The sequence below is a fragment of the Mastigoproctus giganteus genome, chromosome 6, assembly GCF_048544385.1.
Source record: "Mastigoproctus giganteus isolate SK-2022 chromosome 6, ASM4854438v1, whole genome shotgun sequence".
NCBI classification, from domain to species: domain Eukaryota; kingdom Metazoa; phylum Arthropoda; class Arachnida; order Uropygi; family Thelyphonidae; genus Mastigoproctus; species Mastigoproctus giganteus.
This window is the reverse complement of record NC_143580.1, coordinates 222781832-222801299: the sequence shown is the minus strand read 5'-3', so window position 1 is coordinate 222801299 and position 19468 is coordinate 222781832. Positions and strand designations below refer to the sequence as shown.

General features: G+C 35.4%; 1 protein-coding gene across 1 annotated transcript in view; it reads left to right on the top strand.

The window, feature by feature from the left end:
• Positions 1 to 19468, top strand: part of LOC150085015 (CDAN1-interacting nuclease 1-like) — a 113931-nt gene that overhangs the window by 68637 nt on the left and 25826 nt on the right. Inside the window, exons 6-9 of the mRNA XM_090376436.1 lie at positions 4504 to 4583; positions 8084 to 8133; positions 12676 to 12743; positions 18088 to 18153. Coding sequence (XP_090232562.1) covers positions 4504 to 4583; positions 8084 to 8133; positions 12676 to 12743; positions 18088 to 18153 — 264 coding nt within the window. The remainder of the gene's footprint in view (positions 1 to 4503; positions 4584 to 8083; positions 8134 to 12675; positions 12744 to 18087; positions 18154 to 19468) is intronic.

Below are 19468 nucleotides of genomic sequence, written 5' to 3'. Positions count from 1 at the left end.
TAATACTAATTCATCTTTCATGCAGAAGTGTCAAAAGCTTTACTGAAGCTTTTATCCATGCTTTCTCTACAACTCTGTGCAATTTCTATTTCCTTTGCACAGTAGTTTTAGTCGCACCTTTTTGAACCTGTTATATTTATTTTATAATCACACCCTAATTTGCTTCATAAGACGTTTTTTTATTATTTTTTTTTATTTTAATAAAGCCTTAGTTAACAAATTTTATATTCACTACTGAAATTTAGATGCTATTAATAAAATAGTAATAGTGATAAAAGAGCAAGATTAAAAATATTAAGACAATAATTAGACGTTAATAATATCATCAATGGCTTGGAATTATAATAGAAATATTATGGCTTTATCTATCATTGTAGTCTGCAGATAAAAAATATTATACTAGAAATTTTGGAATAAATAACATGATAATCAGCAAAATAAAACTGCAAACCTCATCACTATATCCCCTCTAACAACTTCTCCAATCCTTCCATAAAATTATTCAAACCACACACATCTACAACAGCAGATGGAAGTTTGGTCCAACAATCAGTTACCCTCTGAAAGCAAATTTTGAGCTTATTTATTCATTATCCTGAAACTATCCTTTTTAAAAAATTTAAATTCATATTCCCTCGTGTGTGATGTCTGAAAAAGATCAAGAATACTATCAAGTTTACTCAATCCATTTAAGCTTTAAACACTTCAATTAGGTCTCCTCACACATGCCTAGTTTCCATGTGCTGCAATTTGCAGAACTGAAAGCTTTATTGGTAAGGGGAGCCTTTTGTGTCCATGCCTAATCTTGTTAACTTCTTTGCATCCATTCCAACAGATCCACATCCTTCCTAAAATAAGGCTTCAAAACCTGTATATGTACAATAATCAAGGCATGGCCTAACTGTTATACAATGACTGCTCAGAGAAATTTGTATCAGACTGTACAATTATCCCTAGGTCTTTTTCGTTTTCCACCACCTTAAGAGTGGTATCATCCAATTGATATGCTATTCTGGAATTACTGTTACCCATGTGTGTGCAGTACCTTTCACTCATCAATGTTAAACCTCAATTGCCACTTCTCAACTTATCTGCATAGTTTTATAGTTATTGTTGCACTAGTATGCCTTAATTCATATCATTAACCACTCTGCTGACCTTTGTATCATCTGAAAACATAGACAGTAAGCTTGATATGTGTTCAGCAATGTCATTAATAAATATTGAAATCTGTAAGGGATCCAGCACTGAATTCAGGGGACAATAACTTAATACAAGAAGAAGATATATCTGTCTTCTGCTACTCAACTATCACTTTATCCATAGGAGTAACTTGCTGTTAATTCCACACTGCTCTAATTTGTATAGCAGTCTTTTATATAGAATAGTGTCAAAAGTTTTACTGAAGTCTAAGTATGTGATCTAAAAATCACTTTTTGATTCCACTTCCTTTGTTATTGCAAAGGAAACAAGCTAATCATATTGGTCAGACAAAATCTACTCTTAACAAATCCATGCTGTGATTTCTGTATAATTGCATTCCTGTCAAGATGATCCTCTAAATACTTCTTTAACCATGTACTCAATTATTTTCCCTGGAACAGAAGACAAGCTTACAAGTCTATAATTGCCAGTTCCTAGACATTTGTGCATCTCCAATCTTTAGGATGTGCCTTGAATGCAAGAATTCTCTCATAATTATGGGCAAGGGTTTCCTTTCCTCTTTTACTGCTTCTTTTAATATAACTGGATATATCCCATCAGCCCCAGGTGCCTTGTTTACTTTTAGCTTCAACAATCTCTCTCTTCCGCTTCCTTCTCAGGTTTCACAAAAATTAGCTTCCAGAGCTTTCAAAGTATAACTTGGTATATATACTCTGAAAAAACTTCCTTTTCATGTGAATGTAGATGGAATATATTTATTCAGTTTGTCAGCAACCTGAACAGGATCATCAATATCTATATCAGTCATATATCTAGTGGGCCAGCCTGGTTCATCCTTTTCCTTCCTAGTGTTAACAATAGCAAAGAATTCTTTGCTATTTTTCTTTCATTCATAACCAAAGATTAGTATTAATATTAGTAATGGCCGCAGGTGCAAGAAAGCCTATGGCTTATGCTGCACCTATGAAGATGTCTCATAATCTGCCTTAGCTTGCCTAATCCACCCCCAATCCAATGACTTGGTTACAGACCAGTTTATGCTTACTTCAGTCTTCTGTGCCTCCTGATAATTTATAATCATGCCACGCATAGTCTCATCAGTTCATCTTCTGTCCATTTATGTCTAAACCTTGAACATTAGATGATTTATATTCTTGAACATTAGAATATATTTAGATGATTTTAGCTTCTATGATTACTTCTCTGAATGCTTCCCACTTATAATTTGTAGTTGGTAACATCATTAGTTGGTCCCACTGAATAGAATTTAAAAGCTCTCTAAGGCCATTTTAGTCACCGTTTATGAAGGCAAAATCTCTTCAATTTACCACTGACATTAGTTAAAGTATACCCTTTATTTACAGTATACCTTTAAGTAAAAATATCAATAGATTATGATTACTGCTACTTAGTGGTTCCTTTATCTGGAGAATTTTAACATGTGAGGAAGAGGAGTCACTGCTGATAATCAAAGAAAATTAAGTCTTCTAAAGGATCAGGATCCCTGTCCTGTTGAATTCTTCAATACTTTCAATTTAAAGTATTTTTGTATTGTGAGGAAGAAAATGTTTACCTCAGGTGATGCTTAAGACAGATGCAATTAAAAGTCATAAAGATGCTGTTCATAACTTCCTACACTGTCTTCTAGTGAAGCTGTTATTTTGCTTTAATGCAACTGTTCATACAAAAACTGTTAGAAATTATCAGAGGCAGTTATTCATTTATTATTGTAAAATTCTACCTTAGAGGTTCTCTCTGTTTTTTTTTTTTTTTTTTAAGCCCTTTCAAGAAAGCATTAACTGTGTGATATTATTGTTATCATGTTTCCATAAAGGACTAATGAAAATTAAAAACATTTAGAGAAAGTTATTTAAAGTGCAGCTTTTGAGGAGATGTTTTATATCTCTTTGCACTCATTTGTGATACAAATAGTTGGCACTTCTGGATTTAGAAGAGTATGAAATCTGTGTGAAGTTATGGGTTAGTGCAATCGCATAATTTTTTTACGTAGTAAACTGCCAAGGTAGAGAGGTGCATTATAGCCATAGTAGCTTATGCGCCATTAAACTCCCATAACAACAACAGCGACAACCAAGGTAGATGAATTGGCATCATCTTAATTATATCTCATATTGTGAATACCTTCACAAGTTGCCATGCACTACTTCAAATAAGTAATGCTTTACCGATAGAGAATACTGTTGTTACTTATTCCTGGTGGATACTGCCTCCCAGACAGCACTGTTCCAAGGCCTTTTGGCCTCTCTTCAGTGGGTGGGCAGTTATCTGCCGAGAATAAGTAACAATAGTCTTCTCCATTGGTGAAGCGTTACTTATTTGAGGTAGTGCAATATCATGGCAACTTGTGAAGGTATTCACAATATGAGATATAATTAAAACGATGCCAATTCTCATTTACCTTGGTAGTTTACTATGTATAAAAATGATGTAATTGCACTAACCCATATATCAGTAAACTCCTTCGTAGTCTAAGGCTCTAGCCAAAAAGATGTCTTTTAATTTGTAAGAAGTTTGTTTGGAGTAAGAGCTGATTTTAATGAAGTTTTGATACTAAATCTGCAGCTAATCCTGTAGAATATTCTATAAGAATACCTTAAGTTAAGAATGTCTTTGCAGTTTTTTGTCTAGTATCTACTAGCATTGTTCCTCTTTACATAATGCTGTAAGTTTCAAAGCATTGTTTTGCACTTTGAGTTTCATGCCACATTTCCATCTGAAATCTTTTATATTACAGATTTCATACTTTTCTTCCCCACTAACAGAGTGATTATTATGTAATCCTAAACACACTTCATTTACTCAAAATTCAAATTGAATTTCTGGCATTCTGTGTCTGTTTTTTTTTTTTTTTTTTTTTTTTTCGGGTGGATTTGTAATTTCATAGTGATTACCAATATAAAGTTAAGTTATTGCCTGAATATCCTTCCATCTCTCTTTGAAGAGAGCAATATATATGTAGTTATTTCTGAAATCATCATACTTATTTTAGAATGTCATGCAATTTATATTGGTGCCTCCGTAGCCAGGTGGGCAGGAGCAGCAGTGTGTAGCACATGCTTCTTGATTAGACTGGGGTTCGAGCCCATGACCACCAAATACGGAGGATGCAGAAAGGTCAGGGAATGACCACTGCATATCCCCGGAGCATTATGGCCTTAGTTGCTAATGCTCCTAAAAACCAAATAACAAACAAACAAGCAATTTGTATTCCTTCCTCCAGATACTTAAACGTAAATCACATTTTAGAGTTCTTTTATATATATTTTAAGAATGCTGCTTATCTTTCATGAATACCTTACACTTTTTTATTATTTTCAGTGACAAGGCAAAATATTAGCAAACTAATTCGAGACACTACTTTGATTAATGATAAGAACCTTTCTGTTGAAGTTTATTTGGTAAGTTTGACTTCGTTTTTGGAGAATTTAAACTGTATGTAATTCAGAGTTTTAAATTATGTTCTTTTGTTCTCTGTCAGATAAACAGCATTTTTTTTTTTAAATACCGATTCTGTTTTATTGACAATAACTTGTTTATCAACCTAGTGTGTTAATACTAGAATAGCAAATCTTGGTGAGGTGTGTAGATCCAACATTTTGACTCATATAGTTTTATGTGGATAAAGTTCCAGTAGGTATCTTGTAAGATGAGTAGGCAGAAAGTAAGAAGTGATCACATACCTTCTTAAGTGAGAATTTATGTTGTTTATTTTGTTGCTTGTATTGTGCATGGTTTTGTCTGCTCAGATGTGGAGATTATTCTAGTTGGGATTCCTATTTAGAATAATCTCTTATGTCACTGGTTTTGTCTATGATCAGGATACAAAAAAACCATGTCCAAAACCCAACATTTTCTATATGGAAATTTGTGGTTTTGGTTATAGCAATGCTTAAACCTGCAGGTTTTTGGAGCATCCACTATGCACTAAACTAGGACATGTGTGGTCTAGTTAAAAATTACAAAAGTGTGCATGTATCCATGTGTTTATATCATCATGCATGCCACTCTGGCTCTATCCACCATCAGCTAAATTCATAGTGTAATTAACTCATGTTTAGCATAGTGCTGGAATGATAATTTCCCCTTCTTGCAAAGTTTCATGCATATGTAAGAAAGGAAATTATCATATGCAAGTTTCATGAAAGTCATTTGGGATATCTCTGTGCACCACAGATGATAATCTGCTGCATTGTCATGGCATTAGACAAGGATACACTTACATTATCATAACAAAATTGGATTTTAACTTGTTACATACTGTCTGAGTTCAAACTTTTATCAAAATTTTGAACAGTTAGTATTTTGACCCTCTTGTAATTTTGACCAGTTTTGGTCGGTCAGTCAGCATTTTGATTCTGTTTGTATTGTGATTGCTGCCATTTGATTTTAACTGTTTTGGCTTCCAGAATTTTTACTGCTCAAAATGCTGGAAGCCATTTTATTGATCCATACAAGTAGGTTATAGGGTGGTACCCTCTAACCTACTAATAAATAATTTAACAAAAAAGGCAATGATAATAAACATACTGAAATAAATCTTGTAACTACTGGCAGAACATAAAAAATAAAACTTTATTAAAATACATCCATTCCCTGACTTAACTAAAATAGTTTAGTTAAAAATAGTTACGTAGAGTTCCGTGGAACTCTACGTAAGTCGGAATTTTATGTAAATCGGAATTTTCCTAAATGGTTATGCAGCACTCACAAATTTGATTGAAGCAAAAAAGAAATGTTCAACGAACATGTAAATAGTTTAATTTATTCAACTTTTTTATCTCATGCGCAGGAAAAATTACAAAAGTGAAAAAAAAATTACAAAAATTTCAAAATTATAAAATTACAAAAAGAGAAAGGAGACAGGCATAACATCAGCAAGTTTTACCTTTCGAGCATCACTGCAGAAGTTGAGGGCTGTGGAGATTTAGAAGGGTTTTTTCTATCACATCACAAAATTTCTCTGCAGCTGCAGAATCAGCACTGGCGACTTCATCGCATACTTTAATGTTTTAGAAACCAGTGCGATGCTTGAGCCTATTAAACCCCCGTTGCTTGCCACAAACTTGACTTGGGGTTCGCCGTACTTATCCTTAATATCTTCATAAATACTATTTTAGCAAAACTTCAACTCAGATTAATATACATGCTCATTGATTTATTCTATGACCTTCCTCAGGTTTTTTTTTTTTTTTTCCTTCATTAAGCTATGTTTTGTAGATAAATGTTTTAGCTTGCCTAAAACATTTATCTATGAAACATGCCTACTGTAGGCATAGACCTTAGTACATTGGATCTTTTTTTCTGTTTTTTTTTTGAAAACAAAACTTTTTTGGCCTCCTTTAATTCTACATGCAGTTTCTGGACTCTGATTGATTTGTACAGTGTTTGACTTCAACTTGGCATAGCACTAAAAGTATAGGAACAGGTATTGAAATGTGGATGTTCTTCCATGCTCACAATTGCTACTGTGGGTGTTGCCTTTTTTTTTTGTATATATTTTATATATATTTATTTAATTATATATATTTTGATCACCTACTGTTATTTAGGTTAACTTTATGTTACCTTGTGCCACTGACTACTTACAGGATCAGGTATCTAAATCTTAACTGGAGTAGAGTGATACAACACGACATTAGGCACATACATATTTAGTAATGTTTTATGAAACAAACAAAACATAAAATAGGTACATAGGAACTTGTGTTAAGTTAAATTTCCCTATTATAATTCATAGCTTAGAAAAGAATAATTCAAGCAAACAGCACTGCTACTCCCATATCACTAACATTGTTATTATAACAATTTTCCTTCTCAGTATTCCTTACAACTCATTGTATTGTCCCATACAGTAATACAGTGAAAATAATCTTCAATCACAATTTATCTTAAGCATTCCTAGTTTATAAGAATACAGATAGCGTCCTTTGAACTGGAGTTCTAAAGTTATTAATTAATTTTGCTCCTTTGGGCCAAAATTTTGGGGGACTAAACTCAACAAAATCCTGCCTACAGGTTTTCACCAGGTCAGGCCAGCTTATTCAATAAAGATGAGTCCTCCATTTCTTGACTTTATATCGAGGTCCTTTCTTTGGATCTCCAACTCGGTGCATACTAGTAGACTTTCATCCTTTATGATAACTTGGAGCATCTGTGGATCACTGCTCATTGAAATCCATTTCCAACCTTTCTGTTCTGCACATTCCGATCCTGTGCTAAACTATAGACTGAACCCTTTTCGGAACCTCTTTCATCCGACCTACGTACACATCGCTACTACTTTACCTCCAGACACTACCAAAGCCTTACCCGAAAGAACCTCTTTTTCCCACCTCTCAGCTCCCTTTATACCAAATCACGCTCCCTTTTCTCCTCCCTTTATTTTTGTCTAATCCCTTGTTATCTGGACAGCCCTTGACCATCTAATGTTCTCGCTCTACTATACCCTTAATGTCTGCTTTGCTCTACCTGGTTCGAGGAATTTGGGCATTGTCCTTTTCCGTGGGTCAAAGGTTCTTTTTAATGGGAGGTTGCCTTGTTCTTAACCATAGTAATTTAAACTTGATCACTTTCTAGAAACATAAATTCTAATTTCTTGTCCCCCCCCCTTCTTCTTTTTTTTTTTTTCTTCTTCTTAATGCTTTCACAGTAAGCTTAACTTTACGCTACCTAGAGTAACTTATTAAACTAGAGGCTCACATTTGATATTCACTTGATTATCAGTCATTATTTTATGAAGTCACCAATAAGATAGTAATCTAAGACAGCACATACTAAAATATATTTGTGCATTTTGTACATCAGTCTATATAAATAAATGGATGTAGATTTTTCTTATGCTAATTAGAATTGGTTTATGTTCTTGCAGTCTTTTGCTATAACATTTATTTTGTTTTAGTGTACTCTGCATGATCACAATTATGGACCCATTGCAGATTCTATAAAACAGTAAGTTAATCCTTAAAACTGCACTTTTACTTAAATGTTTCAATTATTCAAGTAGATATTTGTTTCAATTATGCAAGTGGACATTTGTTTCAATTATACAAGTAGATACTTTTTTAGAAAACTTTAAACTTTAATTATTTAATTACTTAACACTTTATTAGTAAAACTGTTCATAATTGTTGTATTAAATTGGAACAATATTATTATTATTAGCCATATGGTGCAAGGAAGCCTGATTGATAGCCTAAATGTTGGTAGATGACTTTCATCAACCGGTGAAATACCACCACTTTGCTTATTGGAGGCTTGAAGTAGTGAAACCCATGTTTAGTCTCTAGAGAAGAGTTTCCGGCATCCCCCTCTCCCCATACTTCTCCTTCAACCCATGCACAGTACTAAGTACCATAGGTTTTTATACCTTTCGTGTTTGGGGTTCTCATAAAAAAAAATAAATAAATTTAAGGCTCAGCTGGACAGGTATTTCGAACGAACAGAGGAGTGAAGTGGAAGGTTTTTTTTGGCTGATGCTGCATAAGCTTGCTTTCTTGCATCATATGCCTCTACTAATGCTAATGCTTATTTAGCATCAGCCAAAAAAAAAAAAAAAACCTTCCCATTTCACCCATCCATTCACTCCAAAAGTTTGTCTAGTTCAGCCTTGTATTTATTTAAGCAGTCAACTTCCACAATGACAGATAGAAGTTTGTTCCAGCAATCAACCACCCACCCACTGGCTAAAGGCAAATTTCCACACATCTATTCTACAACCATCTCTCCTTCTTGCTCAGAATAATTGCCTTAGAGGGCATAAATTCAAATTGAGGAAAGACAGTTGTAGGATAGATGTGCAGAAGTTTGCCTATAGCCAGTGTGTGTGGTTGATTGCTAGAACAAACTTTCATCTGTCGTTGTAGAAGTTGATAGCTTAAATAGATTCAAGGCAGAACTAGACAAATGGAGTGAGTGGATGGGTGAAATTAGATTTTATTTATTTTTATATTTTTTTGGCTTATGCTATATAAGCTTGCTTTCTTGCATCATTCACCTTTGCTAATGCTAATTTGCATATGTCCTATCAGCATTGAGCTTGCTCAAACCATTCAAGGCATTATACACCTCAATTAGATCACCTCGCAGGTGCCTATCTCTCTAACACAACCCTTTGTTCTATTCACTAATCTTGTTGCCCTTCTCTGCACTCTTTCCAGCAGCTCTACATGCTTCTTAAAATTAGGCCTCCAGACCTGTATGCAGTACTCAAGGTATGACCTGACCATTGCCTTATACAAAGGGATAATCACCTCCTTATCCCTGCTAGCAAAATTCCTATATATCATTGACAAGACCCCATACTCTTGCAGCCCATCTGTGCTGCTCCGAAAACTTCATATCTGACTGCACAATTGCCCCCAGATCTTTTTCATTCTCTGCTACCCATATGCAGTACTTTGCATTTGTCATTGTTAAACTTCAGTTGGCACCTCTCAACCCATCTGCTCAAATTTTATAGATCCTGTTGCAGTAGCATACCATCCTTACTGTCATTAGCAACCCTACCAACCTTTGCAACTATACTTGCACCCTTTCTATTTAAGTGTATCCCATCCCTGTAGAAACAATCTCTCCAATTTTTCTAAGCATAGACCATGCTGAGAAAAATTCTACCCATTGAGTCTTGCAAAATCTCTCCAGGCCGAATTGATTGACAAGGCTCTCATCATATACTCCCTCCTACCCTGTCTGGGCAGAATTGCAGACACTTTCAAATTTAACCCTAATTCACGACTTTTTTTCAACATTTTTCAACGACTTTTTTTCAACATTAAGAGTAGGAGATCTGCTACTCTTAATGTCATTAGTGCCAACATGTACATCAGTATCACTCTTTGTGCCCTTAAAAGATGATATCTGCTTTACGTCATCAACTTTTGCCCCTGGCAGACTTACCCTGGCCCTATTCCACCTATATGTTGCAGGAGGTTGATGCTGAAATGGATGAACGCGAAGCTGGCTGGTCAAATATAGCAGAAAAAGATTGCAGGGAAGAGTTGCAGAGCAATGAAAAGTACTGAAGCCCACAACGGCTATAAGTTGATTAGAGAGGCTAAGAGAACAAAGAATGGAGACAAGAAATTTTCATGTATGTGAATACAAGGAAGCAAAAAGAGATCAGATCGGACCCATGTGTACTGAATGGGAAAGTCTTAGTCAACCCAGCTGATTTTGTGGATGAATTGAACAGGTACTTTGCATCTGTCTTTATTGAAGAAAGACCCTTCATACCGACAAGAGGCTGTGAAAGTGAGGATCCGTCATGAAATTAGCGATTTCGAAATTACAGATGACTGTTTATTACAAAAACTTTTGAGCATAAAGGCAAGTAAGGCTCCTAGAGTTGATGGCATATACCTGGTGGTTTTGAGGGAGATTGCCAAGGAGTGTATTGAACCATTGAGGCTAATTATTAGGGAATGTTTGGACTTTGGGGGAGATTTCTTTGGATTAGAGAAGTGCCAATGTATCGCCAATACATAAAAGCAGTTCTAAGAATGAAGTTGGTAACTACAGACTGCTTAGTCTGAATTCAGTGATAGGGAAAATCTTAGAAGCAATGATTAAGAGTGCAATTCGAGGACATTTAGATATGGCATTTTGAATAACACAAAACACGGTTTTGTTAAGGGAAAATCATGATTAACTTAGTAAGCTATTTTGACACAGTTACTCATGAGCTGGATGTAGGGAATAATTTAAACATAGTTTATTTGGATTTTTGCAAGGAATTTGGCTCAGTCCCTCATGTGAGGTTACTGTATAAGCTGGAACATGTTGGAATTACTGTAAAAGCTCAAGGCAGAATGCAGAGGGTTTTGATTAATGGATATTCTTCAGTTTGGTGTAAAATCAGAAGTGGGGTCCCATAAGGAACTACTGTTGTTTCTGTTTTTCATAAACAACATCAATGATGGGATAGAAGGCTTGATGTCAAAATTTGCAGATGATGTAAAGATTTGTAAAGTAGTTAATGATCAGTACTAAGCAGTGCTCTTTCAGGATGACTTGAATAGGCTACAAGAATGGTCAGAAAAGTGACAGCTATGTTTTAATGCAGCAAAATGCAAGGTCTTACACTTGTGGAATAGCAACCCCAAAATAGAGTAGAGGAAGAAAGGGATCTGGGAGTTATAATATGGGCAGACAGCACAGCCAGGAAAGCCATATGTCCTATCACTGATTTATTGAACATTATCCTGTAGAGATATGGAGGTCGTAGTCCCACTACGACCTCCATATCTCTACAGGCATATATAAGGCAATTTATAAGGCAGTGGCATATATAAGGCAATTTTAAGACCACATTTGGAATACTGTGTTCAAGTATGGAGATCTCATCTGAAAATAGACATTGAGCTTCTTGAAAGGGTCCAAAGACTGGCAACTCACGTGGTGAGATCAGCAAAAGGGCGACCATACAAGAAAAGACTCTGATTTCGTGGGCTACAGAGCTTGGCAACCTGGCACCTCAGAGGTGACCTGATTGAGGTTTACAAGGCTCTGAGAGAAATTAGTAAAATGAATGAAAGTGGAATTCTTACTGTTATAATGAATTCCAGAACTAGGGGTCATAAATTTAAATTACTGGGCTTGAGGTTTAAATTAGATTGTAGGAAGTTTTCTTTTAGCCAGCTAGTCATTGATTGCTGGAAATTCAAATTGCCCTCACAGGTAATCAAGGCTGACAGGTTGAATAAATTGAAAAATCAACTGGATACTTACCTGTGGGAGCAGGGAAGCATATAATTTGTGTTTTCTTATCTCCTTAATTGTTTTTTTTTTCCAGTGCAGCAAAGGCCTGTGGCTTCTTTGCACTATATGGCAAATACTATTACTGTCTTCAATTTAAATTTAATTTGGTGTCATTTTTAATACTGAACTCCTTGGTAGTAAGGTATTATAAATCCAGTAATCTTACATGTTTGGGATTAATAAAAAAAAGTCTAATGGATCAACCTATAATTTACTTACATAAAATATAAATGCTCAAGGCATAATATATTATGAGTTTAAAATACACTATAAAATATCGGTGTAAATAAACCATAGTGAACTCATAATGAAAGGCTACATAAGCAGTGTAAAAGCATCGATTTAATTGTATCTCATATTGTGAATACCTTCAAGAGTTACCATGTATTGCACTACCTCGAATAAGTAACGCTTCACTAATAGAGAAGATTATTGTTACTTATTCTCAGTGGGTACCAATACCCAGATAGCACCATTTCAAGACTTATTGGCCTATCTCCTGTGGTGGGCAGGTTACTTATTCAAGGATAGTGCAATACATGGTAGCTCATTGTGAAAGTAGTCAGAATATGAGATACAATTACACTGCTTATGTAGTTTTTCATTATGAGTTCACTATGTTGTATTTACGCCGGTATTTTATAGTATAATTTACTTATATACATTGATAATCTTTAATAATATAATTACATTTAATAATTAAATTTGTTTTCTCTAATCGCTTCAAATCTTTAGTTCTGTTGGATTAGAACATGAAATCAAATTAAAAGAAGAATTGAATGCTCTTGGTGTTACTTTTATAGGTAAGAGTATTTTTTTCTCTTTTATTAGATTTCTCTCCTTGGATGTTTTGCCTTATCCTATTGGCTTAAATAGATTATATATTCAAAAACTAAAGCCTGCACCCTTTAAAGAAATATATATTAATTTTATATTCGATAATTTTAAACAAGGTTAGTTTTAATTCTAGTTTTAAACAAGTAGACAGTTACAAAGTATAATTATTTACTTGTTTTTTACATAAATTGAATATTCATTTTCATAGATGAATTCAATTTTTGTTTTTTTTTATTTTTTTTAAGTAATGTGTTATGATATTTGAAAAATGTTCTCACTTGCCAACAAGTATTCCACCACTTGTCATTCCATGCCATTCATAAAGGAAAATTTAAAACATCTCTTCTTCACGTTATGTTATTGTATGAATATACAGGGTGTCTCAAAAATACACGGCATAACTTCAGGAATGAGTTCCTCATATGTAGACAATAAAATTATTTTATATCAACATAGTTCCAGAAATGCTTGGTTCCCAAGTTTTGAAGGTCTGTCTATGACACTTAACTGTTCGCATCACCTTATAGTAATTGTTCAAAATGTCCAACTTCTGCTTGAATACAGGCCTCAACATCGACGTCTCATGGACTCGCAAAGACAATGCCAAATTCCTGTTGGCATTGTCGTACTTGTTGCAGATGGTAAGGATACAGTTGGTGTTCTCGCAACACTCTCCAAATAGTTTCAGGTTGAACAGCCAGTTCCATTGCTATTCTGAGTGTGCTGATTCAAGGAGTGGCATGTACAACATCCGAAATCTTCTCCTCCTCTACTTCAGGAGTCGTAGATCTTGGGCGCCCTCTGTCGGCAGCACGAGGTGTAAAGGTCCCATGTTCACAAAGGCAGCAAAGGATACCTTCAAACATTTTCCTGTCTGGATATCTTTGTTCTGAGAACCTTTCGTGGTACAAACGACGAGCCTCCAGAGCATTGCCGTCCATCAAACCATACGTAAAGTGCATATCCGCTTGCTCCTGATATTAGTACATGATCAGAACGGAAAACCACCAGATTCTGTCAGTACCTTGTGAGGAAGGAAATCACCTGCGGGAGATAAGACATTCTGGTTAATAACTCGGGAACCAAGCATTTCCGGAACTATGTTGATTTAAAATATTTTTATTGTCTACATATGAGGAACTCATTCCTGAAGTTATGCTGTGTATTTTTGAGACACCCTGTATATTCATCCAAAAACAATTTCTGTTTATACTCAGGGATGGCCACATAGGGTCAAAAGAGTTTACTCACAGAAATTATATTGTACATTATACTAAGACTCAAAGTCTAACATTATTAGCATTAGCATTAGTAGAGGCATATGATGCAAAAAAGCAAACTTATGCAGCATCAGCCAAAAAAAAAAAAAAAATGCTCCCATTTCACCACTCCATTCGTTCCAAATACCTGTCCAGCTCAGCCTTAAATTTATTTAGGCTATCAACTTCCACAACAAAGGATGGAAGTCTGTTCCACCAACCAACCAACTTCCGCTGGCTAAAGGAAACTAACCTAACTTCCACACATCTATCCTACATCTGTCTTTCCTCAGTTTGAATTTATGCCCTCTCAGGTGATTATTCTGAGAAAGAGGAAGAATCCCATCAGCATTTAGCATGCTCAAACCATTCAAGGCTTTATAGACCTCAATCAGATCACCTCGCAGGTGCCTAGTCTCCAAACACTGTGATTTGCAAAACTTAAGCCTTTCTTCGTAAGAGCAACCCTTTGTTCCATTCACTAATCTTGTTGCCCTTCTCTGTACTCGTTCCAACAGCTCTACATCCTTCTTAAAATGAGTCCTCCAAACCTGTATACAGTACTCAAGGTGTGTCCTGACCACTGCCTTATACACGGGGATAATCACCTTATCCCTGTTAGAAAAATTCCTGTATATCATTGACAAGACACCGTGAGCTACTCTTGCAGACCGTCTGCACTGCTTAGAAAGCTTCATATCTGCCTGCACAATTACCCCCAGGTCCTTTTTGTTCTCTACCACTGTCGGTGTAGTACCACAGAGTTGATACATTACTTTGGGGTTACTGCTTCCCATATGTATTACTTTACATTTGTCAATGTTAAACTTCATTTGCCACATCTCAGCCCATCTTCTCAACTTTTATAGATCCTGTTGCAGCAGCGTACTGTCATTAGTTTCCTTAACAACCCTGCCAACCTTCATATCGTCTGCAAACTTGGACATTAAACTTGATATACCATCATCAATATCATTTATAAATACAGAAAACAACAATGGACCCAACACTGAACTCTGCGGGACTGCACTAATAACATTAGTCCACGATGAGCAGTGTCCATTGATTACCACCCTGTCTTCTCCCACTCAACCATCCCATTATCCGTAGCAACAATTTGCCTCCAATTCACACTACTCCAATTTATTCAGCAGTCTTCCACGTGCAACAGTATCAAAAGCCTTTCTAAGATCCAAATATATGATATCAAAGTTATTCCCTACATCCAGTTCCTTTCTGACCACATCATAGTATCCAGTTAAATTGGTCAGGCAAAACTTTCCCTTAACAAACCCATGCTGTGTCCAAGCTATAACTGAAGTCTTGTCTAGCTGATCCTGCAATACTTCTTTAACCAGTGCCTCCGTTAATTTTCCTGGAAAGAAGTTAAACTAGCAGGTCTGTAATTACTTGTGTCGCCCTTTGATCCTACTTTGTGAATTGGGATCCTACATTTGCACATCTACAGCCCATGGGTACCTCCCCTGAGTCCAAAGAAGCTCTCATAATTATGGGTGCCCTTTTTATGTTTATCTTCAACAATTTCTCCTCCACTTTGCTCTCAGTTATTACAAAATCATCTAGCTCACTGCCAGAGTTTAATTCACCTCTGGCATTCCCCTCCCTGAATAACTCCTCATGCAAAATACTCATTTAGTTTGTTAGCCACCTGATCAGGATCATCAACAGTTGAACCATCAATATCCAGTGGACCAATCTGATTCATCGCTTTCCTTCTAGAGTTTACATAGGTAAAGAACTCTTTGCCATTTTTCTTTGCATTCTTTGCCAAAGATTTCTCATAATCTGCCTTTGCCTGCCTAACCTCCTTTATTACTTGGTTATAGACAAGCTTATATCTATCTTAGGATTCCGTGTCACCTGTTATTTTGTATGTGTCCCATGCATTTTTCTTCTCTGCCCATGTCTAACTAGTTCATCTGACATCCATTTAGGCCTAAACCTTGAACAATATTTCTTATTTGGTATGTAAAGCCTAGTAGCCTCCAAGATAAATTCTTTGAATGCTTCCCATTTTGAATTTGCTGTTGGTAACGTCATCAGTTGGTCCCACCTTTTAGAATTTAAATACGGTCTCAGACCACCATAGTTGCCTTTACGAAAGTAAAAACCCTTTCCTTTATCCCTGATGGTAGTTACCTCTTTGAGTAAAACTCACTTCAGCACACCGCCACCGCCACCTAGTGGTTCCTTTATCTGCAGTTTCTTAATGCATGAAGAATCACTACTGATAATCAGATCAAGAGTATTACTCCCTCTAGTTGCCTCCCGCACATGCTGATGTAGAAAACAATCATCCAACAAAACCCCAAAAGCCTTTCTAGTGTGTGAGTGACCAACCCACAAATTCCAGTCAATATCTGGGAAATTAAAATCCCTCATTATAAGACTTTCTGATTTACTGGCCCACTCTATTTCCCTGTACAGTTTCTTATTATACTCATCAGAGTCATTAAGCCTATAACACACTCCTACTCTCAATTTTGAACTCCCAATGCTTATGTCACACCAAACTGACTAGACACTGCACTGTCCAGCGATGTCAACTGACTTCACTTCCTTGGATTTTATGTGTTTCTTAACTAATAGCATAACCCCTCCTCCCTTCCTATTCTGTCTATCCTTCATGTCTATCTTTCCTGTACACATTGTACTCCCCAAATTCCAGTTTTGCATTTCTTATATCTGTGTTTCTTATATCTGTGTGACACCACGTGTCTGATATCCCAACAATATTTGCCTTTGATGTTTTGAGCAATACCTCAAATATATCAAATTTATTTACCAACCTCCTAGCATTGGTGTATACACAAGTATACATGCACCTGTTCCTATTCTTAGCTACCCTAACACAACTCCTGTGTTTACTTTACCGCAATGACTCCCAGCAGTCTCTGAAATACCCTGCATCTTGTTTTCCAGGCTGCTGCTCATTCCAATAGAAGCAGTGCAAGAATCACATTCACCTCTGCTAGTGGCTACTGTTAATCTATTAGTCCTTGTACCCCCCCCCACCCAAGCCAGCAGTTTTTGACCCACCTAACACTGGCTCGATAGCATCAGCAAATATTCTTGCACCCTTTCTATTTAAGTGTATCTCATCCCTGTAGAAGCAGTCTCTCCTGTTAACAAGTACAGACCAGGCTGGAAAAAATTCTACCCCTTGAGCTTTGCACAATCTTTCCTGGGCCGAAAGGCGCCTCCGTAGCCAGGTGGGAAGGAGCAGCAGTGCGTAGCACACGCTTCTTGATTAGACCGGGGTTCGAGCCCGTCACCACCAAATACGGAGGATGCGGAAAGGTCAGGGAATGACCACCGCATATCCCGGAGCAATATGGCCTTAGTTGCTAATGCTCCTAAAAACCAAAATAACAATAACAAATAACAATCCTGGGCCGAATTGATCAACAAGGCTCTCATCGTATACTCTCTCTCCTATCGTGTCTGCACAGAATTGTAGACACTTTCAAATTCAACCCTAATTCATGGCTTTTTTTCAACAGTGACCTGTACTTGTTATCATGGAGACTCAAATCTGTGGACAATTTCTTGGAACTGTTTAATAATTCTGTGGGGGTTAATGTTCACATCCCACTAAAATTAAGATTTTATGCCCTAATGGATTTTAAGCCCTTTTTTATGTTTATCTTGTTGAAGATAAACATAAAAAAGGCACCCATAATTATGAGATGTTTAAATAAAAAAAATAAATCTCACTTTACAGGAGGTTGTTAACCTTCCTTACCATTTGCAATTTTTAAATTGCAAATGGTAAAAATTTAAAAAGTTAATTGAACTGAGTTACATTAAGCGCATTTACATTTGTTACTAACATTTACATAATGTTTAGGATAAATTTCACCTGCATATGCACTTGTTTTGTTGAGCTGGTATTCAATTGTACAGTCACTCTAATCTACATGGATCTGAAAAGGGATTAATAGCACTCACAAAATAATAAATATGAATTAAAACTTATAGATAATGTGTATTTTCTCTTTTGAAAAATGACTTTTTTCCCCCCTCCCAGATGAAAGTGTTTTAAGGGAAAAGGGCTATGATAAAACACCAGATGTCAAATTAGAAATTCCTATAGGTAAGTAAATAATTTCCTTTAAGAAATAATTTCATACTGGTTACATATTCTTAATGACTATTTTCTTTTATAAAAAAACTTTTTTTTTCTAATCTAGTTTATAATTGTCCTTTGTTTTTTTTTATTTATTTCTATATATATATATATATATATATACTTTGACCTTTTGCAACAAGTTGGCATATAAATATACAATACCCCACGAAGCTTTTTATAATTGGATAAATGTTATATATGAAGACATTAAAAAAATTATTTCTAAGACTTACTACCTTTACAATAATTCACATATCAGGTACTCTAACCTGAAAAAAGCCATCTCAGATTTACAACAAAAATTTATTATCACCCCTGTAGATAAGGCTTCTAATAACTCTGCTATCTTTTGCAAGCAATTTTATTACACCACCCTCAAAAAAGAAGTAGAAAGCAGTTCCACCTTTTTACGCTGTAATCTCGGCATTAATACAATCATCAGAAAAATTATAACCTTGTATAAAAATTTACATACCAAAATTCACAATTCTACTTTGCCTTTCTTGTATATGATAGCCAAATTCCATAAACATCCAGTTGACTTTAGATTCATCACTAGTGCCAAAAAAAGTGGCTGTTATCAACCAGGTAAACAATTTTTCAAATTGTTGACTACCATTCTTATTAATATCCCTTCCACTTGGATCATTAACAATAACCATAGTATCATTAAAATTTTTAATTCCAATACCTATTCCAGCATATTTAGTATTGAAACCTATGACTTCACCAACTTATTTACCTCCTTACCACATCACTTGATTGTCAATGTACTGAATCAATTGTTCCTCAAATACCAAAACATTATACCAACAGATGAGGTTACTTGGAATAACTACATCAACCTTTGTATTCTAAATAATTATATTTATGATGGTAAATACGTTTATAAACAATCCATAGGAGTTCCCATGCGTTCACAAATTTCTAGTATAGTATCCAATTTATTTCTTCATTATTACAAACATCTATATATTCATAACAACCCGAACCTTAATTTTTTTGCATTCCGCTACGTTGATGACATTCTTATTCTCAATATTCATTTTGAAAATATTGCAAAATCCATATATCCCACTGAACTCACTCTCAATAAAGAAACTTTGGCAACCAACATGCAAATTTCCTTGATTTAAGTATTACTCTAAACAGTCCCCCTCTTCGTCATAATTTAGAATTATTCGACAAAAGAAGCAAATTTAATTTTAATATTATTTATTTAACGAATTGGAACTCGAACATTTCGATTAAGGTTCATAAAAATATAATCTACACACAA